This window comes from Eptesicus fuscus, chromosome 5, assembly GCF_027574615.1.
Source record: "Eptesicus fuscus isolate TK198812 chromosome 5, DD_ASM_mEF_20220401, whole genome shotgun sequence".
Taxonomy (NCBI): domain Eukaryota; kingdom Metazoa; phylum Chordata; class Mammalia; order Chiroptera; family Vespertilionidae; genus Eptesicus; species Eptesicus fuscus.
The window spans coordinates 40,937,313-40,962,906 of NC_072477.1; the positions used below are offsets into that span (position 1 = coordinate 40,937,313).

The 25,594-nt window shown below is 44.1% G+C and overlaps 1 protein-coding gene across 1 annotated transcript in view; it reads left to right on the forward strand.

Annotated features, from left to right (window-relative positions):
- Positions 1-8,202: 8,202 nt before the first annotated feature.
- The window catches only part of MAP4K5 (mitogen-activated protein kinase kinase kinase kinase 5), a 111,169-nt gene continuing 93,777 nt past the window's right edge, over positions 8,203-25,594 (forward strand). Inside the window, exons 1-2 of the mRNA XM_054716080.1 lie at positions 8,203-8,433; positions 8,653-8,867. Coding sequence (XP_054572055.1) covers positions 8,760-8,867 — 108 coding nt within the window. The 5' untranslated portion in view covers positions 8,203-8,433; positions 8,653-8,759. The remainder of the gene's footprint in view (positions 8,434-8,652; positions 8,868-25,594) is intronic.

Sequence of the window (25,594 nt, forward strand, 5' to 3'; positions counted from 1 at the left end):
TCCCACTTTGCTGAGAGATTTTATCATAAACTAGTGGCCAGGTGCATGGATTCGTGCACACTGAAAGAAAATTAATTAGAAGAAATATTTTAATATCGCTATTCACCCTTTCTCTATAATAGAAGTGTCAGAGATGAAAATTAGTAAAATGTATATGAAAATAACATATAAATTGGTTAATAAATAAACAATAACAACAATATAACAACAACAAAGACATGATATAAAAACAACAAAAACATGATATAAAAACAGCCAAAGGTGGAATCACACGGCCCCAGAAGTTGCACATATCCACCTCTACTCAAATACTAATGACCAGTTTTTAGGAAATGACTAAAATTTAGGAAATCTAATACTAAAGAAAGAAGGGAAATGAATATTGGAGAATACCAGCCAACTTTGCCACCAGGACCAAGGTTGTACTCCACCATCCTGTGTGTGTGTTGGCTTATTTTCTAACAAGGGCTCTTCTCATGGCTCCAAAATGGCATCTGCCATTCTAGTCATCAGAGACAGATAGTCATGCATAGAGACAAAAAAAAAAAAAAGCCATATCTGTGTCTCCTGTACCTTGTTAAAAGTGAAGAACATTTCTAGAAGCATTCCAGAATACTTTTCCTCATATATCACTGTCCTGAATTATCTAAGCCTAAAGCATTCCTTTAACAAGAGGAATGAGGCTATGCCAATCAAGATTTGTCCTCTAGGATTAGGGAGTGTCTCAGTCTCTTCTCATGGACATAGCCACTCAGAAAAGGTAAACACAATTATAGTCCAGAATAGTAAGGAAAGAAGAGAGAGGACAGTTTTGAGCACAAGGCTCAAGGTGATAACCATAGCTTCCATTTTCTCCTTATCTTCCACTAGTTATCTCATCTGGAGGAGTGGCCCAGATCTAATTTCTTAGTGGTCTTACCTTTACTGTGTTGCTGCAGTTTCCCACTGCCCTGTAATATTGGACATATGAACACCAAGAGTTATCCTAGCACATACCTGGGGTTCTAGACATAGTCCTTCTTGTTCTCTTTGAGGAGCAACAACCAATTTACCCTCAGTAATTAGGTCCAATCACCTCAAGCAGTATAATGATACACACTAAGTTGGTTCAGTGGTCTTAAGACCTGATATCAGCCAGGTGGTAGATTAAGCTTCTTATTTAATTAAACTATGACTGTGTTATCAGGAAATAGTATCTGTGCCCTGGGCATTAGGGCCTTTGGATCCAGCAAGGTCAATGTTTTAAAGACAAAATTATAGAGACAAAGTTGTAGAGAGAAAAATTCTTCAAGTAAGTTCTTAGGAATAATAGAAGAGCCACTCCTATATCCACCTCTTGGCTCCTAGGCCCATGTACAGGGATATTCCCACTGAATCATGGATCCCAATTTCATTGTGCCATCTCCGTCATCATCTCCAACCAACCAGAGAAGTTTTCAGGGATATCTGTGGCTCTTTACTCAATGCATTAATAAAAGTAAATTTGATGGGCACGCCTAGGAATGGTATGGATAGAGCATAACTAAACAGGATGCACATAATACAGTAAGTCCAACATTCCCATCTCCCTGAATCTCAGATTCCTTCCTCTACAGTATGACAGGAAAGTTCTGGCATCGTAGCATATATTAGTAAACTACCAGTTTCAAGTAACCAATTTAGAAGGACTACCAGTTGCTCAAGTCAACAAATCAAATCTAAACCTCAGGTAAGTATTTGGCAAAATCCTATAGTTCTTTCAGTACATAAACTCTCTTCTTCAAGAATAGGTCTTGTCCTTCTCCATCAGGGCTATGCTGAAATCTAACTCTTATTAAAAGTTTTCAACCTCATTCATATGTGTCCAAATCCCCCATTTCATGCAGCAGGGTCCAGTTCTTCCCCACCAGTGCTCTTACCTTGGCATAACAGATCCAGATATCACATTTAATTGACATTGCAACCATGTCGCCTTTACCATTAGGTCCTGGGCTTGATTCTCAGCCATATCTGCCCTGTAGCTATGAGAGATAATAGGTTTCTTCCAAGCTGTCAAAGCAGCTTTCAGGTTTTCTACACATGCCTTAAGTTTGAAATTCAAGGCTCTCTGTCTTTTTTCCCATGTATTTTCAAAGAAGCAGTCAGAGCAAATGACACCACAGTTTTTAGTAACCATCACTGTCAAAGCAGTTAAGTGCTAGAGGTTGGTCTCCCAATGCTATGCTTTCCATCAGCATGACATCACATGCCACTATTGATAATTATGTGAGTAATTGTAATGCCACTCCGTGCTATGAAATAGCATTGTTCCACTTTCCCGGACAAACAGTTTATACAGGTAATCATCAGATATGTGAGTAATACCATACCAGAAGCAAGGATTTCTTTCCTGAGGTTACTTTCAATTCCTCTAGCAATCAGGGTTCTGCAATAAAAGGGTAGCACAGAAAGAGAAGCTAATAAAAGGACTATTTATAAAATGAGGACAGGGTTAAAGGAACCAACAAGGATAGTGAAGCACCCTGAAACTAGCAACAGTGGGGAGCTATTATCATTCTTAGCTTAAAGGATCAAGGAAAAAAAAAGAGCTTATTAGAATCTTGCCAGAGCTGTATACTATAAAAGAGGGCACAGCCAGGGATTGTGGGCTCTTCTGCATTAGTTTCTCAAAATACTAGTCTAAAAGAGGTGTAAGCAAACTTTAGGCACCCCTTCTGAACATTATACTCATGTTTTAAGAAAATTGTTAAGGAACAACATAAGGTTGTTTGTAATATGTATCTTTTCTTAGTTACTGAATTTGCAGACAGGACCAATTTGTGAGTTGAATACAGGAACCATGTTACCAATTCTCAGATAAACCTTAAAACTACCATGCCAGGATCAGGGAAATAGAAACAGCATTTTAACATATCAGATGAGCAAGTCAAGCTGGATAAAATGGGTTGTGCACTGCCTTCCTCAACTCTTCTTTTTTAAAAAAATATTTTTATTGATTCTAGAGAGAGAGAGGAAGGAAGAGGAAGAGAGAGAGAAAAAGAAACATAAATCAGCTGCCCTCCATACATGCCCTGACCTGAGACCAAACTGGCAACCTTTTGGTGCACAGGATAATGCTCAACCAACTGAGCCACTCTGGCCAGGCTCAACTCTTCTTTTTAAAACTTACATCCTAATGACTTGTTACTGATTCTGAATGAGATACATGTTCTACCACTATCCAGTAGAAAATAGAATTTTCCTATATGTACATTGAGAACATGGTTTTTACCTCATAGAAAACTGGACATAATTAGTAAGAGAAATAATAGGGCTTTTAAAAAAAATTTACTGAATTTAGAGAAAGGGAGAGAGAGAGAGAGAGAGAGAGAGAGAGAGAGAGAGAGAGAGAGAGAGAGAGAGAGAGAGATTGAAACATCGACTTGTTGTTCCATTTACTTATGCACTCACTGGTTAATTCTTGCATGTGCCCTGCCTGGATGAAACCCACAAGCTTGATGTGTTGGGATGATGCTCTAACCAATTGAGCTACCCGGCGAGGGCCAAGAAAACATAGGTTAAGATTTGAAAGTCCAAATCATAGTTATGGCAGATGTCTTTCAACATTTAACTAATTTATATTTAACAAACCTATAGAACAACCAACTCAATCACATAGAGTTATACTTTGCAACTAGTTTAGGTTGGAATATTCATCAGAAGATTATATTGCTTAAACCTATATGTTCTATAGATTAAAAATACTGTCCTTATGTTTTATGTTACTCATTCTGTCTTGCATAGTAAATTGTGAACTTTACCTATATCGAAGTTAAAAATGTTTATGTCTCCAATTTTTTAAAATTCAGCCTTGGCTTAAGTTGAAACCCAAGGCCACAGATTACAATTAGCCTTTTATTTAAAAAAAAAAAAATGACAGAAGGGAAAAACACTGCAAAGCATAGAACAAGCCATTATGGGTTATTTATAGACTAGAAGCCGGTGCATGAAATTCATGCACAGGTGGGGTCCCTAGGCCTGGCCTGTGATCAGGGCTGATTGGGGCCAGGTCAATTAGGGCCAGGCCAGAGAGGAAGCGACAGTCGCGGGGCTGGGTGCAGAAGAAATGGAGGCCGACGCTGATGCTGCCATCATCAGCACTCCACCACTGTGCAGTTCCCCGCCTCCCCACTTCCTCCTCTTCTGGCTGCCGCACCACCTCTGGGTGGGTGGTGGCAGGCTGATCGGGGCCTGCTGGCCAGGGGGAGGGATGGAGCACAGGAGGGAGCTGGCCCTCCGCCCCCCTGGGAATGGGACCGCATCTGCCGCCACCCACCCTAGTTCCCTATCCTAGCCCAGGGCCCGGCCCCGATTGGGCGATCAGGGCCTGCCAGTCGGGTGGAGGGACCGTGGGAGGTTGGCTGGCAGGAGGAGGTTGGCCATGGGAGCACACTGACCACCAGGGAACAGCTCCTGCGTTGAGCGTCTGCCCCCTGGTGATCAGTGCGCATCATAGCAACAGGTCATTCTGGTCATTCCAGCCACTTAGGCTTTTATATATATAGAGTAAAAGCAGGAATATATCATATTTTTCCATGTATAAGACGCCCCTATGTATAAGATGCCTCCCACTTTTCCAACCCCAAATTAAGAAATCAATATTTTAAACACAAAACAGAACACATTTTTATTTAGTAATTACCGCAGGTAATGTTTACATACAGTACTATGATATTATGCAGCATTATCACTTTATTCAGCCTCTGTTGCATCACTGCTCTCTTCTTCATCACTATTAGTTCCAGACATATCAATTTCTTCTACTTCTATGGTATCACTACTGTCTTCTGAGTTACTGTCTATATATGTGAGACCATCCTCATAAACTGGTGGCATTTTCTGAGCTTTGTTCGTGTTCTCATGGCCAACCCTTCTCTCCTCATGAAATTGAAGCACCATTTTGCCTTTCCTGTAAAATCAACAATGTTCATTTCGCTTGCAAACATTCTTGCCTGACATCGAATGAGCTTGGTTGACACACATAAGCCACTCTGCGCTACTCCATAATCCAAGTCTTAGCCTCTGCTCCAAGTTTGCCCATTTTGCTGGTTTTCCACTTAAGGCCTTCTTCTTTTTTGGCATCTTAAGGAGTTGTTCTTCCTGTTTTCTCCACTGTCTGATCATACACTCAGTGGGAGGAGGTCCAAATTGTCTCTCTGCAGCTCTATTTCCATGCTCTTTTGCATAGCTGATTACATTCCGTTTGAATTTTGCAGAGTAAGACAATCGCTTATGGTATTTATCTTTTTATTTTTTGACATCTTTATGGGCTCAGAACGTTCCGGTCCCTGTTGCATCTATGCACTCTCCACCTCCACCTCCAATTACAGCATCGGCTGACATCAGTAACAATAAAGCTCGTGATTGGAGGAAGCCTGTTTGACAAGGTATGGGCAGCTAGGCACCAGAGCAGCTCCCTCCTCGGCTGACTTCCATGTATAAGACTCCCCTCGATGGTCAGTCTAACGATTTTAGGAAAAAATAGCGTCTTATACACAGAAAAATATGGTAGTTACATAACAGATATTATGAAGACACTAAGAATATAAGATAATTAGGTTGGGATGAAGGGCTTATCAAGCCATATATATTCTTATTCTATACCATATCATCATAAAATTGGGTAATTTGTAAAAAACTTACCTGCTAGCTACAATTTTTTGTTACATAATAATTATTATATAACAGTCAACCTTGAAACTATATGTTTAATTGCTTAGGATGTAAAATTAAGTTTATGCACTGTATGTTTATTTTATGGAAATTGAACTTGAATTTCTTTACCAACCATGTAATATTTAACCACTAGCTATGACTTCACCAATCTTACTAAAATTAACTCAACCAGTAAGAATTTTAAAATCCTTAAGATTCTTTGGAGTTAGTATAAAGCAAATGCTTTCCTCTTTGCATCAATTGTGGTACAAGTAAAATAATGATTATAGCAGACACACTTTTTAACCACCACATAGAATCTCAACTTTTTCCATGCTCTCCATCTCTGAGTTGATGGTCAAAGCATATGGACCTGCTATTACTGGCAACATAAAATATCTTCACTCCAGGGTCTTGAAACCTCTGACCTCAAATTTTCTATTGCTTAATTCATATCAAACACTGTTTCAAGAATAAAGTGCTTGGAGGATTATCAGAAGGAAATTATCCTCGTTTCAAACTGGGAATTCCAAGTTTCCACTTTATGAAGGCTCATGAGATAAATTTTTCTGAAGTCTTAGTATCAGGAAAAAATATGCCTCTCTCTTGACTGTGATCTCAAAAATACTATAAAACTCTATTTTAGCTAATTTGTTACATTGTTCCACTACCCTATTTGCCCTCTCTTTAACATCATACCTATTGCCTAATTTATTTATTTTTGTCTTGTGTTATAGTATGTATTTTCTGAACAATGTCTTAAATTTCCTGTAGAATAATGCAGGTATAAATAAGTAAGAATACATAATTTTCAGACTACAGAAAGGATCAGTGCTTATAGGATCAGAGGTGAAAAAAGAAAAGAGAATCTATGACAGCAAACAAGTACTAGGATACCAACAGAACATTTGAAAAGATTTTGAGTCATTGAAGCCAAAAGTATGTGCCCACCAAAACAAGTGCCAAGAAGTTCTGAAAGAACGAACTGTTCTTCAACAATTTTTTCAATACAGCAAACACATAAGCTTTGTCCATAAAGCACTTAAGTCTGAGCTTGCTTATGTTCCCTAAATAAGTGCCCTTTGTGCATGGAGCACAAGAAAATACATATATTCCCTGTCCTGTTAAGGTGTGAACTTAATTTCTACATTATACAACTGATTACAGTGATCAACAAGGAGCATACTGCCCAAGAACAGAATTGAATTGGATGTTCAAAGCCACAAGCCAAGGCCTGCAACTTGTTCTTTTGTTATTTTTCAGCCCCTAAATGTGTTGACTGTGTATGTCATCTGGCTTTTCTGTTCAAAACGTCTTCTGGGCTCTAGAAATAATTTTGCCAGTATACATAAGTCCAGCAAATGTATTTCTACCTTCATAACAAGACTGGAACTGAAACTGCAAAACAGCTTGTGAAAGATCAAATTACTTCCCTGAACTCCTGTTTGATTGTATTTTGCGAAGTATTTTTGCTTTTGTTTGTTTGTTTTGCTCATCCTCACTTGAGGATATTTATTCCATTGCTTTTCAGAGCGAGTGGGAGAGGGGAGGGAGAGAGAGAAACATCAGTGTGAGACAGACACATGGATTCGTTGGCTCCCATAGGTGCCTGGAGGGGGTGGGGTGGTAGGCCAACGCTCTAACCATTGAGCGACCGGCCAGGCCTAAACCTCTTCTATTTGATTAGCCTCTTCAGAATCCTGTAAAATGCTTTACAAACACTTTCTTGGATGTCAGATGCAAAACTTGATCCCTTTCCAGCTACACAGATAAGGAGAGGCAGATATTGCCCAATACAATGGCTTGCCCCAGATTACATACTGAGGAAGTGGTAGAACCAGAACCAGAACCAGGCTGTGGTCCCTGCCATTGTTTTTTGTTTTGCTTCTGCAGAACCCACGATCCAATCAAAGGGGCAATACCCGCGGTGAGACAGCGGTGAGACAGCGCGTGTGCCCAACAGGAATAAGTCATTGACACTTCCTAGGAATTCAGGATTTTAGAAACGTCTCGGGAAAACGCCGTGGAAGACAGGTCGTGCAGGTGTGCAGGGCAGCCTTGAACTGGTACCACGGGGAATAGTTTGCCAAACAGGAAGGTGCAGTAGGGTGTGCCGCGACTTCGTCAACCTGGCACTCTCCCCACCTCTCTGCCAGCGCCCCAAAGCCAGGTTCCTTCTGGCCCGGTGCCCTCAACGTCCTTTTTCCGTGACCTGGCAGGGTGCGTTCCCTCCGCCCTCGCGCCCACCCTCCTCCCTCTACCCGTCACTACGTTTACCTGACCCACCTGGGGGCCGTTTAGCGGAAGCCGGCCGGCCCACGAACGAATGCCCAGGGCGTCCCCAATCCCTGCGGAGGGTAACAGAGCCTGCGCCTTCAGAAGACGCGCCGGGCCCGGGGCGCGCCGGGGAGGCTGTCGTGTCCCGACCAGGCCTCAGGGCGGCACCCTGGTCCCGCGGCCGGCGCGCTCGAGCGGGACACCCGCTGGGCGCCGACCGCCCCCCCTCCCCCCCGCCGGCCGGGAACGTGTCTCCCGGTGACGCAGCCCCGGGTGGCGAACGTGGTGCGACTGCAGCGGCAACCGTACGCGCCTCCGCCGCCTGCGAGGACGTGCGGGGCCACAGGAGACGGCGGCGCTGGACTGGGAGCGGCGGGCGGGCGCCGCCGGGAAGCAGGACGCAGGCGCCGGACGTAGGACGCAGGCGCCGGCGAGGAAGTAGGTCCGGGCGCGGCGCTCCACAAAGCGGGGCCGCCCCTTCAGGTACCGAGCCGGCCGCGGGCCCAGCGGACGGGGAGGCCGGGCCGGACAGTTGGCGGGCGGCCGCGGAGGGGAAGGGCTCCGTGGGCCACGGGGCTGCGGGGAGCCGGGGGGCTCTTCCTGGTCCACTGCTTCGCGCCCCCGGCGGCGGAAGGAAGGGGGCTGGGCCGCTCGGGGTCGTCGCCCGCCGCGCCGACCCGCCTTGGCTTGTCCCTCGTGCAGGCGGAGCTGCGGTCAAGAGGCTCCATGTTGGGAAGCGGCGCCTCTCGTCCTCGTTAGCGGGAGTCGGGCGCCGCGGGCAGAGCCGGCGGGGCGGGCGCTGAGCGAAGATGGAGGCCCCGCTGCGGCCTGCTGCGGACATCCTGAGGCGGAACCCGCAGCAGGACTACGAGCTCGTCCAGCGGGTCGGCAGCGGCACCTACGGGGACGTCTATAAGGTGAGGCAGGCTGGCCCCGAGCCCGGCTCTCTCCCTGCGGGCGCGGGCTCCTGGGAAGAGGGTTTTGGGGTGCAGGAGGAGGACCGGAGAGGATGCTTTTATTGTTGCATCTTGGAGATGAAAGCGGCTGGGGTCCCGTTTACTCCGTTCGGGGCACCCGATGTTCGTGGCTTGCTCAGATCGCTACCAAGAAGCAGAACTAACCACACACACCTTTGCAAACCGCTGCTGTACTTTTTTGTGGTGTAAAGGCACGCTGACGCTTATTTGTTGTATTGAAGCGAGTTCACATCTGCTACGGAGTCGCACTTGAGGATGTTTTAGCTTTAGCCTGGAAAAATGCTTCATGGAAGACAGGAAAGAATATTGACATTCCGACATTTGCACTTAAAAAAAAGAAAAAAAACCCTTTAAAACGGATGGGCTTACTTTAAAAAGTCGTATGAAAAGCTGTCTTTCAGTTTTAACTGTACACAATCTAATACTGGGTCAAAATGACGTGAGCACAAACATCCTTTGTAGAAAGATGCTTTTCCTGGCAGAAGTTTCACCCTTTGTATCTGGTTGATGATGTATCTAGTTGATGATTGTTTTTTTCTGGGCTTTATAACATCTCATGACCAAGAGTGGATAAGAGCTGCTGTGTTCTTAATTGTGCTCTTTTGCATCATTTGAGACAAATGAGGGTGAGTTACTCTTAGTTTGGGGTTTAAGAAAACACAGAGAAGCAAACCCAATTCCCTAAATCCACTGAGTTCTTCAAGGATCAAGAGGAAGGAGATTGGTTTAGATTGCCTCATGCATTGTGTTCTCTGTCCCAGAAAGGGAGCATCAATGCAACTCATATGGGTATATCAAGGGAAATTTCCTTTGATTTTGCAACAGCTCTGTTCATTGGATTTAATCACGACATGTAATCCCATTATTCCAAACAACACCCTTGCACGTAGCTGAAAGGGCCTTGGAGGACATATGGAAAGTAACCAGTAGGCTCCTCTGGGGTATGTCATTGTTTTGCACACGTGGTGGTATGGAAGGAAAACATTCTTTCTTCCTATTTCTTCTGCTTTTGTTTAATATGCTCCCTATTAATACTAACAATTTAAGGTGATGCTATGAAAGCTCTAGTGCTGTTTTATTCTACTGAGATGGACCGTAAAGTGTAGGCTTTCTATTCCTTAAACAGACATTTGAATTTTCTGTACTAGGCACTGTTCTAGATATGGGGTGTTGAACTGTGAGGTAGGTCCCAGCTCTTGCCTTGTATACCTTTGAATTCAAAGTGGGTATTTATAACAGAATCCTCTTTTGCTTTATGTAGAATTAATAGGTAATTAACTCAGCTGTTTACCCATGGATTAGTCACTTTGTGGAATGCTCTTTAAAAAATTGAAATTCCTGTTTGCCTTCTCGGTCTTCCCTTTTAGTCATCTTTGTCTTATGATTCACTATGTATATAAGTGCTTTTCCCCACAAAAATCCGAAGACCTCTACTTTTTTTCTTTATAAATACAACAACTAAAGCAGCTCTCTGGAGTAGGATTTTATTCTTGACAAGGAAAGCAAAGGGTTATATTAAAGGGGCAGTAAATACTTGCCTTTCCCCCTAGTACTCTATGTCCCACTTCCACAGTTTCTAAACTGAGGATCAAAGAATAAATATTTATCATTTACCGCCTTCACCACCCCCCCTCCCCCACAACCCCCTTCCCTCACATTCTTGCTCCCTCACCTTTACATGTATACTCATACACTGGGCCAGCTTCTCACTCCTCAACATCTTCAACTCTGGTTCCTTGTTTGTTTTTCCTTGTTCTAATTACCTGACATCACCTACCACCCTCATTTCAACCTGTGGCTATCCTACCTTTCATGAAAGCCTTACTGAAATGCTCCTCCAGGACCTTCACCAACCACCCCCACCCCCTTTTCTCCAACCACATCTACAGCTCTCCCCTTTCCTTCTGTCTGTTCTAGCAGGAACACTGGCCTGCTGGCTGTTCCTTAAACATAATAAGCATATTCCCACCTTTGGGCCTTTGTTCTTGCTATCCCCTTTGCTCAGAGTGTCTTTCCTCAGACAGCCCACATGGCTTGCTTCCTTCCCCACTGGCTTTTACGCCCTCTCCGTGTTTTTTTGCCTACTATATTTTTTCATGTGCACTTACACCAGTTTAGTTTTACTGGTTTTTTTTTTTTTTCTTCTTCTTTGTTATCTATCTCAACCCATTACCCTACTCCAGGAGGGCAGGAGGTTTATCTGTTTTGTTCACTGCTCTATGTGTAATAGCTCCTAGGATTATAACTAGGAACAGAGTAAGTGCTTTCTAAAAATCTGTTGAATGAGTGAATAAATATCAATAATTCTATCACCTAGTTCTGTGGGCATATGCTTTTGACATAACAACACTAAGTTAGCATTTAGTACTCTGTATTCCTGTAATGCCTATTGTAATATCTTGCATATGTACTTTTATTACAAATTTCAGTTACTTGAGTTCTCTAGGAAAAATATGTATTTCTGGAAAACTATTTCATAGCATATCTATTTTCAGCACTCTAAATCCTACAAAATTTTGCCAGTTTATATTTACTCTTTAATGTGCCTAAAAATGTGTACCATTCTGCTATAGTGCTGAAGTTTTTAAAGCTCAGAGCAGTTAGAGTAATTTTGTTATTCATCACTGTGTTTCTGATGAGCTGAAAACCATAGGAAGTTTTAGAAGTATTTCCAATCATTGATATAAACTAGTAACATTATTACAGTGAAGAATAATGAAGGTAAATTAGTCACTGTTCTAATCAAATATTATCTCTCTCTCTCTCTTTTTTTTCCACACCTGAGATACCTTATAAAGCAGGAGCTTTAAAAGAACTACAACTTTCAGATTCTTGATGAATTATTTTTATGTTCTTTGAAACTGCAGATCCCCTCTGAAACACCTTTTTCCCGAAAATCTCCCAAGATGGGAGAGCTCAATCTTAAACTGGCTATTCCCTGGTTAAAAAAAAGAGGAATATAAAGCTTCATTTAGATAGATTAGGTAAATCATTGAGGGCAAGAACAAGAAATGGTGGAGGGGAAAGTAACAAAGAGAAAAGAAATGTGTTGAAGATGGATAAAGGCTTAAATTTCTGCTAAGCAAATTTTATTTGTAATTACTGTTAAAAATAATTTTTTTAAATCCTCATCTGAGGATATATTTCCATTGATTTTTAAAAATTTAATAAATCTTTATTGTTCAGATTATTACAATTGTTTCTCCTTTTTCCCCCCATAACTCCCCTCCACCCGGTTCCCACCCCACCCTCTGCCCTTACCCCCCCACACTGTCCTCGTCCATAGGTGTACGATTTTTGTCCAGTCTCTTCCCGTACCCCCCATACCCCTTTACCCCTGAGAATTATCAATCCACTCCCATTCTATGCCCCTGATTCTATTATATTCACCAGTTTATTCTGTTCCTCAGATTTTTAATTCACTTGATTTTTAGATTTACTTGTTGATAGATACGTATTTGTTGTTCATACTTTTTATCTTTACTTTTTTCTTTTTCTCCCTCTTCTTAAAGAATACCCTTCAGCATTTCATGTAATACTGGTTTGGTGTTGATGAACTCCTTTAGCTTTTTCTTATCTGTGAAGCTCTTTATCTGACCTTCAATTCTGAATGATAATTTTGCTGGGTAGAGTAATCTTGGTTGTAGGTTCTTGCTATTCATCACTTTGAATATTTCTTGCCACTCCCATCTGGCCTGCATAGTTTCTGTTGAGAAATCAGCTGACAATCGTATGGGTGCTCCCTTGTAGGTAATTAACTGTTTTTCTCTTGCTGCTTTTAATATTCTCTCTTTGTCTTTTGCCCTTGGCATTTTAATTATGATGTGTCTTGCTGTGGTCCTCTTTGGATTCCTTTTGTTTGGGGTTCTGTGCGCTTCCTAGACTTGTAAGTCTATTTCTTTCACCAGGTGGGGGAAGTTTTCAGTCATTATTTCTTCAAATAGGTTTTCAGTATCTTGCTCTCTCTCTTCTTCTGGCACCCTCATAATTCTGATGTTGGTATGCTTGAAGTTGTCCCAGAGGCTTCTTACACTATCTTCAACTTTTTGGATTCCTTTTTCTTTTTGCCTTTCCAGTTGAGTGTTTTTTGCTTCTTTGTATTTCAAATCTTTGACTTGATTCTTGCGTTCCTCTAGTCTGCTGTTGGGTCTTTGTATAATATTTTTTATTTCAGTCAGTGTATGTTTAATTTCTAGTTGGTCCTCTTTCATATCCTCGAGGGTCTCATTAAATTTATCGGCCTTTTCTAGGAAATTCTTGAAAAATCTTATAACCGTGGTTTTGAACTCTACATCCAGTTGTTTGTTTTTCTCCATTTCTTTTGTTTGTGATCTGTTTCTTTGTCTCTACATTTTCGCTGCTTCCCTGAGTTGGTAGGGTGGCTTTGTGTGCTAGGTGTCCTGTATGGCCCAATGGGTCGGCCTCCCAGTTACCTGAGGTGGACACTCTTGGTGCACCCTTTTGTGGACTGTGTGTACAGCCTTGTTGTAGTTAAGTCTTGATTGTTGTTGGTGTCATTGGGAGGAATTGACTTCCAGGCCAATTGGCTGTGAGGACCCGCTGTGTCTATAATGGAAGAACTGCTGTGCTGGAGACACGCTTATGGGGCAGGACTTGTTTCAGTGGGGCTTTGGTGCTCTCTGAGTCTGCCTCCTGAATGCGCCGCTTATGGATGTGAGTAGTTCAAATCTGGTGTCATCTCAGACTGACCTCTAGATACACTAGTTTCTGGAACTCCAATGGGGTGCAGGTCAGCTGCTGTCTGAGGCCACCCAGCAGGAGCTACAGTGAGAACTACAGTTTTCTCCTCTTTGCTTGGGGTTTGGAGGCTTTGGAGCTGTCTGACCAGAGCTGCAGTTTGTTAGGTTAAGCTGCGATAGGGCAGGCCATTTATATGCAAAAGCCGCTGCATGGAGCTTGGGTGGGTTTGTAGATTGTGCGGGGTGGGGTCTCAGGGAGTCAAACAGCGATGGACGAGGCAAACAGCGATGGCTGCTAGTCAGTCGTCTCTGCGTCTCCGCGTTTCCAAGTCCCCGCACCTCACACCCCAGCGCAGTAAACAGTGATTGCTGTGCGCACCTCTGCAAGAAAGTCACCCTCACTTTCCAACCCGATGGTAGACAGTCCAGCTTCTCCCTGTAGGAGTTTGGGTCCCCAGCGTCTCCCCAGAAACTGGAGTTCAGAGTAATCGGGAGCTTGTCTCCCTTCGGGTTGAAAAAAGCACCCAGTCACCCGCTGCTAGCCCGATTTGCGCGCCTCTGTACCTCGGCTTTTCAGCTCTTGTGCACATCTCAATGTTCTTTTCTCTTTCCTTCTAATTGTAGAACTTCCACTCAGCCAGCTTTCCCGTGGTTCTGGGTGATAGATGTTTTGTCTTTTAGTTGTAGTTTTGAAATTGTTGTGCAAGGCAGCAGTTTAGGTGTTTACCTATGCCGCCATCTTGGTTTCTCCTCCATTGATTTTTATGGAGAGTGGAAGAGAGAGGGAAAGACACAGATAAATATTGATGTGAGAGAAACACATCAATTGCTTGCCTCCTGCATGAGCCCCGACCAGGGCCCCGGGCCAGGGAGAAACCTGCAACCAAAGTAAGTGCTCATGACTGGAATCAACCCGCAGGCCGAAGCTCTATCCACTGAGCCAAACCGGCTAGGGCTGTTAATTTTTAAATCTGCTAACAGGAATATTTGTATCCAAATATTTGTATCCAAATCATCCCCATCTTAGATTCCAGAGAAGTTCTAGGAATCATTTTTACCTTACATGGGATAAATGTAGAGTGGACAATCCCATCTATTTTTTCCTAACTGGTTTTGCTTTTTTAGTTGATTATAAAAATGTAATATGTTTAACTCTAGGAGGACAGGAACAGATATCCCTTGCTTACAATAGCTGATACGGAGATGCTCAATAAATATTTGTTGAATGACATTATTTATAGAAAACTAGAGGCCCGGTGCATGAATTCATGCATGGGTGGGGTCCTCGGCCTGGCTGGCAATCGGGGCTGATCGGGGCCATCTCACCCAGTCCAGATCAGGGCAGCCGGCCGGGGGGAGGGACTGCGGGAGGTTGACGGACCACAGGAGGTTGGCTGTGGGAGCGCACCGACCACTAGGGGACAGCTCCTGCATTGAGCATCTGCCCCCTGGTGGTCAGTGTGAGTCATAGCAACTGGTCAACCAGCCATTTGGTAGTTCTGTTGCTTAGGCTTTTTATATGTAGATTACTCAGAGATAAACACTGTTCATGACTTAATATCATTTATTTTAGGCTTTTATCCCCCAAATGTTTTTAAACCAATATGTTTCTAAAAATAGCTTTTATAAATTGGGATCATGATGTACCTCTTGTTTCTAGTTAATTGGAATGAACAGCATTTTCCCTGGTTATTAAATACTAGAGGCCCGGTGCACGAAATTCGTGCACGGAGGGGGGTTGTCCCTCAGCCCAGCCTGTACCCTCTCCAATATGGGACCCCTCAAGGGATGTCTGACTGCCTGTTTAGGCCCGATCCCAGGGATTGGGCCTAAACGGGCAGTCGGACATCCCTCTCACAATCCAGGACTGCTGGCTCCCAACTGCTTGCCTGCCTGCCTTCCTGATTGCCCCTAACCGCTTCTGCCTGCCAGCCTGATCACCCCCTAACCACTCCCATGCCAGCCTGTTTGCCCCCAACTTCCCTCCTCTGCCGGCCTGGTTACCCCTAACTGCCCTCTCCTGCAGGGTTGATCACCTCCAACTGCCCTCCCTTGCAGGCCTGGTCCTTCTCAACTGCCCTCCCTTGCAGGCCGGGTGCCTCCCAACTGCCCTCTCCTGCTGGCCATCTTGTGGTGGCCATCTTGTGTCCACATGGGGGCAGGATCTTTGACCACATGGGGGCAACTATATTGTGTGTTGCAGTGTTGATCAATCTGCATATTACTCTTTTATTAGATAGGATAGAGGCCTGGTACAGGGGTGGGGGCCAGCTGGTTTGCCCTGAAGGGTGTCCCGGATCAGGGTGGGGTTCCCTTGGGGCATGGGGTGGCCTGAGCGAGGGGCCTGTGGTGGTTTGCAGGCGGGTCACGCCCCCTGGCAACGCAAGCGGAGGCCCTGGTATCTGGAATTTATTTTCCTTCTACAACTGAAACTTTGTAGCCTGCAGCGGAGCCAAGCCTGGGGCTCCCTCCGAGGCTGGCAGCCATTTGTGTTGGGGTTATAATTGAAACTTTGTTGCCTTAAGCGGGTGGGCCCAGCCAGGGTGTGCGGAAAGCTTTGCTTCCCCTGTTGCCGGTGGCAACCCTGGCCTGCTCTCTCAAGCTCCATTCTGCCACCATTTGTTTGAATTTGTTTACCTTCTATAATTGAAACTTTGTAGCTTGAGTGGAGGCTTAGGCCTGCAACGGCTGGCGGAAAGCTTGGCTTCCTCTGTTACCTAGGAAACCTTGCTCTCTGTGGCTGTAGCCATCTTGGTTTGGGTTAATTTGCATGCTCGCTCTGATTGGTTGGTAGGCGTGGCTTGTGGGCATGTCGGAGGTATGGTCAATTTGCAGATTTGTCTATTATTAGATAGGATTCTTCAAAAATGCCATTTTTAAAAGATCCATTGAACAAGCCCTCATTTAGTTAATCATTTTAAGTTTCATATTTGTTGTTTCCAATTTGAACATTTTTTTGCAATTATAAATGTTATCATTTGTATAGAAATTTTGTCATGTGTCTTAGCATGTGGGTTCCTTTGGATGCTCACTAAATTGGGTTCTCTGTAGTGAATACCTCTTTTGCAGATCCTTTTCTCTCCCCCAAGGCAGAAATCAGAATTTTTAAATTGTTTTAGGCACTTTGAGACATATTCCAGGATTCTAGTCAAATAAAGACAAAACTTGATATATCACAACACTTCTGTAAGCTTTCCTTTCTTTAAGAAATGTTGAGTGTCAACTCTGTGTTGAGTATGAGGATGCAAACATGACAAAGTACACTGGCAACAAGGAATGTATAATTTAGCCAGGAAAACAGACATGTAAACAGTCATAATTTTGTAAGTGCCATAGTAGAAGATAAGTAGAAGAGATGTCCAATTCTGTCTTTATTGGGGGATAGGAGAAGGGATGAGAGGAAAAAGAACTGTGAAGTGAGCCAGGGAGGATTAACAGAGGAAGGGTATTAAGTGGATGTTAAACGAATGCAGGGCTGTCTGGCCGGTGTAGCCTTATGGTTGAGCGTCGACCTATAAACCAGGAGGTCATAGTTCGATACCTAGTCAAGGCACATGCCGGGTTGCGGGGTCAACCCCTATGGGCGGCGTGCAGGAAGCAGCCGATCAATGATTCTCTCTCATCATTGATGTTCCTATCTCTCTCTACTGCTTCCTTCCTCTCTGAAATCAATAAAAATATATTTTTAAAAAATGCAGGGTGATTTCCAGGTGGACAAAGATATTCCAGGCTGTGGAAATAGTGTGCAAACACCTGGTGGCTTAAGCAAACCAGGATGCATTTTGAAGGATCTGCATCTGCATTCTAAGGTCGGTGTGACCAAACCTGGCAGAGATTCTATAGATGTAGACCACAGCCTGTTTTCTGATAGAAAAGGACCAGATAATGGACCTTGTGTGTCATGTCGAAGAATTTGGATTTCTTCCTGTACACTGAAGGAACACTTTAGGAGGGAATCTTTCATGATGTAGAGGATGGATTAGACAAAGTTGCTGGAAATATAAGGACCAATCACTGAGTAATCCAGATAAAAATTTATGTAAGTATACATTTAGGCACTGGTATTAGAGACAAAAGGAAAGGATGGGTTTGAGTCATCTTTAGAAGATGATCAAAATTCCCTGGTGATTGATAGTGGAAAAACAGGTCATTAAGGGCATTTAGAATTTCTGGCTTGGGTGACTACATTAGTGCCATCAACAGAATTAGGAAATACCAGATTTATGTGGTCTGGCTCATGTTTTTTGTTTTGGATGTAGGGCATTGCATAGATGGATATGTCTAATAAATGGTGGGAAATGCAGCTCTGGCTTTCAGACATCTGGACTGGGGATACAGGTTTGGAAGTTATCAGATGGGTTGTACCTGTGAAGTGTAGGTGAGGTCACCCAGGAGAATTTGTAGTAGAGTTGAGGAAGGGCTGTAGTGTTAAAGTGGCAGAAGAAAATAATGTATATTGAAAGTACCTGAGAAGAAACAAAGAGGTATAAGGAAATTATTTTCATAGATATCAAGAGTTTCAAGAGCCCATCTATATCATCTGCATCCATTCCTATTGCCTTCCATTCTGTTGGCAGTACGAAAATATTGATTTCTCAAAAAATACAAATCTGAGGTTTTGTGTCATTCCCCCTTTTCCATAGAATAAAGTCTTAGACTAATATGTCTTTAAGGCCTTGCCTATACCAAAAGCCTCGCCATTCTAAACCTCTTTCAGCTCCTTATGTGCACTGTACTCTCTGTCCTTCCTTCAGGTACTATTTCCTTTTCCATAGAACACTCTTCCTCTTCTTCTCGTTCATATGTTTATCTTCTACTCTTTGGGTTTCCTTTTAAACATTGTACTTTTAGAAAGGCCTTTTCTGTCTCTTCCAGGTCATATCTATCTGCTGTTTGATTTCTTGCCATAATACTCATCATTTGTCACTCATAATTGTTGCTGACAGTCTTCCTGCTCTACTCAGAGTGCATGAGAATAGAGAGCTTGTGTTTACCACTGAATCAGGTAGCCTAGCATAGTGCGTAGAACATAGTATCCTATCTAATAATAGACAAATATGCAAATTGACCATACCTCCGACACACCCACAAGCCACGCCCACCACCCAATCAGAGCGAGTATGCAAATTAACCCAAACCAAGATGGCTACAGCCACAGAGAGCAAGGTTTCCTAGGTAACAGAGGAAGCCAAGCTTTCCGCCTGACCTTGCCAGGCCTAAGCCTCCACTCAAGCTACAAAGTTTTGATTATAGAAGGTAAACAAATTCAAACAAATGGTGGCAGAATGGAGCTTGAGAGAGCAGGCCAGGGTTGCCGCCAGCAACAGGGGAAGCAAAGCTTTCCGCACACCCTGGCCGGGCCCACCCACTTAAGGCAACAATTTTCAATTATAACCCCAACACAAATGGCTGCCAGCCTCGGAGGGAGCCCCAGGCTTGGCTCCGCTGCAGGCTACAAAGTTTCAGTTGTAGAAGGAAAATAAATTCCAGATACCAGGGCCTCCACTTGCATTGCCAGGGGGCGTGACCCGCCTGCAAACCACCACAGGCCCCTCGCTCAGGCCACCCCATGCCCCAAGGGAACCCCACCCTGATCCGGGACACCCTTCAGGGCAAACCAGCTGGCCCCCACCCCTGTACCAGGCCTCTATCCTAACTAATAAAAGAGTAATATGCAGATTGATCATCACTGCAACACACAATATAGCTGCCCCCATGTGGTCAAAGATCCTGCCCCCATGTGGACACAAGATGGCCACCACAAGATGGCCAGCAGGAGAGGGCAGTTGGGAGGCACCCGGCCTGCAAGGGAGGGCAGTTGAGAAGGACCAGGCCTGCAAGGGAGGGCAGTTGGAGGTGATCAACCCTGCAGGAGAGGGCAGTTAGGGGTAACCAGGCCGGCAGAGGAGGGAAGTTGGGGGCAAACAGGCTGGCATGGGAGTGGTTAGGGGGTGATCAGGCTGGCAGGCAGAAGCGGTTAGGGGCAATCAGGAAGACAGGCAGGCAAGCAATTGGGAGCCAGCAGTCCTGGATTGTGAGAGGGATGTCCGACTGCCCATTTAGGCCCGATCCCACGGGCCTAAACGGGCAGTTGGACATCCTTTGAGGGGTCCCATATTGGAGAGGGTACAGGCTGGGCTGAGGGACAACCCCCCTCCATGCACGAATTTCGTGCACCGGGCCTCTAGTGTGTTCAATAAATGTTTTGAAGGAGTGTGCCACAGAGTGGTCACGTAAGGAAGAAGTTTGAAAGGGTTCATTAAGATCAAAAGAGTTGAGGTGTGAATGGTAAATAAGGAACTCGAGGGAATGTAGATCACTCCTTGATGGAGTTTAGCTATGAAGAGTAAAAGAAATGAAACACACAGTGTTTTTTTCCACGGTTTCTGATTTTTTCCTTTCACTGAAACTGATTACAGTTTTTAGTTGTTATCCTTTAAATTTTGTTTTATCACCCAAGTGAGCAGAAGTGTTGCTGAGTTTACAGAAGGAAATCAGACAATTTGGGAATTTAGAAAGGAGATTAAAGGCAAAAACTTAGGATGGGGTTGTTAGGAACCAATGTAGGGGATAAATTTAAAGCCTTCTTTTTCCCTCCCTTCCTCCCTCTTCCCTTCTCTTCCTCTCTGATGTAGAGACTTAATTGATTTCCAGCCCCAGTTATTCCCCTGTCAGTTTGATTAGAATGAGGCACATTGATAAATGGAGAGCTGAGATGCAACAGGGTGGGTGACAGGATGAAAAGGAGTATTTAACATTTAATCAGTATTTATAGAGGACCTCTTAAGTGCTAGACGCTAGACACTGTTCTGGGTGAACAAAGTAGAGAAAGATTCTTACCATCAAGAATCTGGGAGGAGAAAGACAATAAGCAATAAACATAAGTTGTATGATATGTTAGCGGATGATTAAAGATATGGAAAGAAGAAAAAGTTGAACCAATATGTTATTTCTCACACACATGCACCCCCATTTTAGGTGCCCTGTGCCTTCTTGCCCCCTTTTTTAACCCTTCTTAACAATATCGGGATGAGCCAATGAGAGCATGACTTAATATATTTTAATAGACATAACCTTCGATAAATTAGTAACAATTTTTCATTTTAAGCTTTTTCGCTCCTATCTTAATTGTAATAGAAAATGGAGATCCTTGGGTTCCTTACCATTCCCCCTCCTCCCCAAGAGTAATTTTCTATTATTCTTTCTGAAATAGCATTGATCCATGAGTAGGACTTGCCTTCCTATTTTGCCTCTCTTCCTTGCTTCAGCACAGGTAGCCTTCTAAGTAATGTGTTTATTTTAGAAAAACTTGATATGTGAATAAATGAAAAATTACCTCTATCTCCTTTGCCATAATACAAGCATTGTTGTATACATCTTTCTAGACTTTTAAAAACTCATATTAAGGATATATACAGCCCAGCCGGATGTGGCTCAGTGGTTGAACATCTGTCTATGAACCAGGAGATCACGATTCAATTCCTGGTCAGGTCATATGCTCGGGTTGCAGGCTCAATTTCAGTGTGGGGCGAGCAGGAGGCAGCTGATCAATGATTCTCTCTCATCTTTGATGTTTCTCTCTCTCTCTGTCTCTGTCTCTCTCTCTCAAACCAACAAAAATACATATTTTTAAAAATCATGCTAACTGGTTTTAATTTCCAATCATAACACAAATCTAACTAGAGCTTCTCCGCTAGGTTTGATTTTTCCATTCTTCAACTCTTCATAAAAACTATTTTGCTCCTCTTGTTTTCAAACCTCCAATAATGCCTCAGCCTCTCTTTTACTCCCTCCTCCCTAACCTATCCTGACTGATGATGATAGAATTTCACCTTTTTTTTTTTTATCTAATATTCTTCTTTAACAACAAATCTCTTTTCAGTGAGTTCCAGATTCCTAAATTTATGGAAACCTGACAGGCATCTCAACCTTAACATGTCTAACACAGAACACTCATTGATAACCTGCTCCACAAAGCCATTCATCCCAACACTTTCCCAATCTAAATAAAACTTACGGCATCCACCCAGTTGCTTAAGTCCAAAACCCAAGGTCATTAGTTTTTATAGAATTAGTGAGTAATTGGGCTTAATCAGATTAGGATTTTGCCAGGTTATTATGATAGAGGGAAAGAAGGGTAAGAAAGTTAAGGATATTTCAAGAGTGACTATAAATAGCATGATGGATCATGGAACCCTTACAAGTAAGCAAGATGTGAGGAATTGAAAGGTAATTGGTTGTCATAGGAGAATGCATTGGGTTCATGAGGAAGAATTGCTGGAATGGGAGGGCTAGAGTATAAGTGAGCTAAAAGGATAGAAGGTTATGATCAGGAAATACAGTGTTCAAAATCAAGATTCAGATAGGATGTCAAGGAATGAGAAATCAGAGAGGAGATCTGGATGTTGAAGTTTGTAAGAATGGTGGCAAGAGAGAGGTGGAGAGGAAGACTGTGAACCAGGGCCATAAAGTCTTAACATGAACAAGGAGCTATGACCAGGTTAGTAGATGATGGCTGCAAGAGGATGGTAGTTGATAGCCTGCACCCTTTCACAGTCTGGGAGCCCTTGGGGGATATCCAACTGACGGCTGGGGCTGCTTGCCAGCCATCAGCCTGGCTTGTGGCTGAATAGCGCTCCCCCTGTGGGAGCCCACTGACCACCAGGGGGCAGCTCCTGCATTGAGCGTCTGCCCCCTGGTGGTCAGTGCGCGTCATAGCAACTGGTCGTTCCATTGGTCAGTCGATTTGCATGTTACCCTTTTATTATATAGGATAGGATAGGATAGGACAGTGGTTGACAAACTCATTAGTCAACAGAGCCAAATATCAACAGTACAATGATTGAAATTTCTTTTGAGAGCCAAACTTTTTAAACTTAAACTTCTTCTAACACCACTTCTTCAAAATAGACTCGCCCAGGCCATGGTATTTTGTGGAAGAGCCACACTCAAGAGTCCAAAGAGCCGCATGTGGCTCGCGAGCCGCAGTTTACCGACCACGGGGATAGGATGTTCCCTAATACAAGAAAGTTTTACTTCTTTGAAATGCCCATGCTTTTTTCTTTCTTTAGACCTTTGCCTGAAATTCTGCCACAGTCCTCCCCACTCCTCCCAGGAAAGTCTCATTAAGTATCAGCTTAGGTTTACTTCTTCCTGGAAGCTTTCTCCAGTCAACTTTGACTGGGCTCAGAATCCTGCTACGTTGTCTTATATCACCTTGGAACATTTCTCACACTTTATTGTATTTATTTATTTTTATTTTTATTTTTTAAATATATTTTATTGATTTTGTACAGATAGGAGGGGAGAGGCATAGAGAGTTAGAAACATCGATGAGAGAGAAGCATCGATCAGCTGCCTCCAGCACACCCCCTACTGGGGATGTGCCCGCAACCAAGGTACATGCCCTTGACTGGAATCAAACCTGGGACCCTTCAGTCCACAGGCCAACGCTCTATCCACTGAGCCAAACCGGTCAGGGTACTTTATTGTATTTACTATTCACTTCTCTGTCTCTCCAAGTGATAAAAGCTCCCTGAAGGCAAGAACTATTTTATTTCATTACATGCCCAGTATCAACAACAGTGCCTGGCACATAGTAAGTATCCTATCTAATAAAAGAGAAATATGCAAATTGACCTCTGCTATGCTTATAAGCCACGCCCATCAGCCAATCAGGAGTGACTATGCAAATTAACCCAAAAAATATGGTGGCAGCCACAGAGTTGGAGAGAGCAGGAGGCTTGGGTTGCCTCCGGTGATGGAGGAAGCCAAGCTTTCAGCCTGCCCTGTCCTGCCCTGCCCTCCGCTCAAGGCTACAAAGTTTTAATTATAGAAGATAAATAAATACCAACAAAAATGGCGGCAGCCACGGAGCTGGAGCCAGCCAGAGGCTTGGGTAGTCCCTGGCGATGGAGGAAGCCAAGCTTTCTGCCCGCCCTGGCCTGCCCTGGCCTCCGCTCAAGGCTACAAAGTTTCAATTATAGAAGATAAATAAATCCCAGATACCCAGGGCCTCCACTTGGGTCGCCGGGGGGCATGGCCAGCCTGCAAACCACCACAAGCCCCTTGCCCAGGCCGCCCCACGCCCCAAGGGAACCTCCACCCTGATCTGGGACACCCTTCAGGGCAAACCAGCTGGCCCCCTCCCGTGCACCAGGCCTGTAGCCTATCTAATAAAAGAGTAATATGCAAATTGACCATCACTCCAACATACAAGATGACTGCCCCCATGTGGTCAAAGATGGATGCTCCCATGTGGATAGAAGATGGCCACCACAAGATGGCCAGCAGGGGAGGGCAGTTGAGAGGGACCAGGCTTACAAGGGAGGGCAGTTGGGGGCAATCAAGCCTGCAGGGAAGTGCAGTTCGGTGTGACCAGGCCTGCAGAGGAGGGAAGTTGGGGACAACCAGGCCTGCAAGGAAGGGCAGTTGTGGGGGACCCAGGCCTACAGGGGAGACCAGTTGGGAGGACCAGGCCTGCAGGGGAGGGCAGTTAGGGGTGACCAGGCCTTCAGGGGAGGGCAGTTAGGGGTGACCAGGCCAGCAGGGGAGGGCAGTTAGGGGCAATCAGTCTGGCAGGGGAGCAGTTAGGCATCAATCAGGCTGGCAGGGGAGTGGTTAGGGGGTGATCAGGCTGGCAGGCAGAAGCAGTTAGGGGCAATCAGGAAGGCAGGCAGGCGAGTAGTTGGGAGCCAGCAGTCCTGGATTGTGAGAAGGATCCCAGATTGGAGAGGGTGCAGGCTGGGCTGAGGGACACCCCCTGCCCCCGTGCATAAATTTCGTGCCCCGGACCTCTAGTTCAGTAATATTTATTGAATGAATGAACCAGTCAAAAACAATGTTCCATAAAAAAATCAGGTATAGAGGTTTTACAGCTTATGAAATAATTGACTGTGTTCTTCTTTTGTGGACAAATGAGCTGCTTTGCATTCCTTCAAACCTTACTGGTGCTGTATTGCCACTTTTGTATTGAAGTTCATATTCTTTAATCTGGGATGTATAATTCTGACTCTGAGTAGTAGTCACTAGCCACTAGAGATTGCTTGTTAAATATTGAGACATCTGGATTTTCTCTTGTTATGTTAAAGACTATTTTTGGTGGAACGGGGCATATTTAAAACTGATGCCCCCGGTTGGCTTGGAGGGAAGGGTGCATGCATATTTAAAACTGATGTCCCTGGTTGGCTTCCTGGAAAAGTTTTGTGACTCTAAAACTATGTTAAGAGAAAGTTAACAGAGGATAGGCAAAGGGGCCTCATGTGAACAACAGTAAAGTGGAATATAAGAGCTGAAGGGAGGGCAGGGGGGGAGAGGAAGAAGAAGAGGGGGGAGAAGGGGGGAGGGGTGGGGAGAGAAAGAGAAAAAGAAACGTTGGATGTGAGATACAAACATCCATTGTTTGCCTTCCTTACCCAGATGGGGTGGGGGGAATCAAACTCACAACCCAGGTATGTGCCTTGACCCGGGATCAATGGGCCTTGACCTGGGATAAATGTGCCTTGACCTGGAATCAAACTGGCAACTTTTCAGTGCACAGGACAACGCTATCATTGGCTCACGTTGGAACCAAATTGGCCACGACACCGGTTTCATTTTTTTGCCCTAGTTTTGAAAAATTGCTCTGGCTGTTGTGGCTCAGTTGATTGGGCATCATCCCACGCACCAAAAGATCACCAGTTCGTTTCCCGTCCAGGCACATGCCCTGGTTGTGGGGCTCATGCAGGAGGTAGCTGATGGATGTTTCTCTCTCTTCCCCTCTCCCTCTCCTCCCTTTTTCTCTCTCTCTAAAAATCAGTAAAAACACTTTTAAAAAAACTATCTTCTGACTTCATGGCTACTGAGATGTCATGTGTATATCTTCTTATTCTTTGTTGAAAATTTGTAGTTAAAATGTATAAACATAAAGCTTTCCTTTAATTGTTTATCGAATTAAAAATTTCACAGCATGTAGGAAAGTTCATGGCT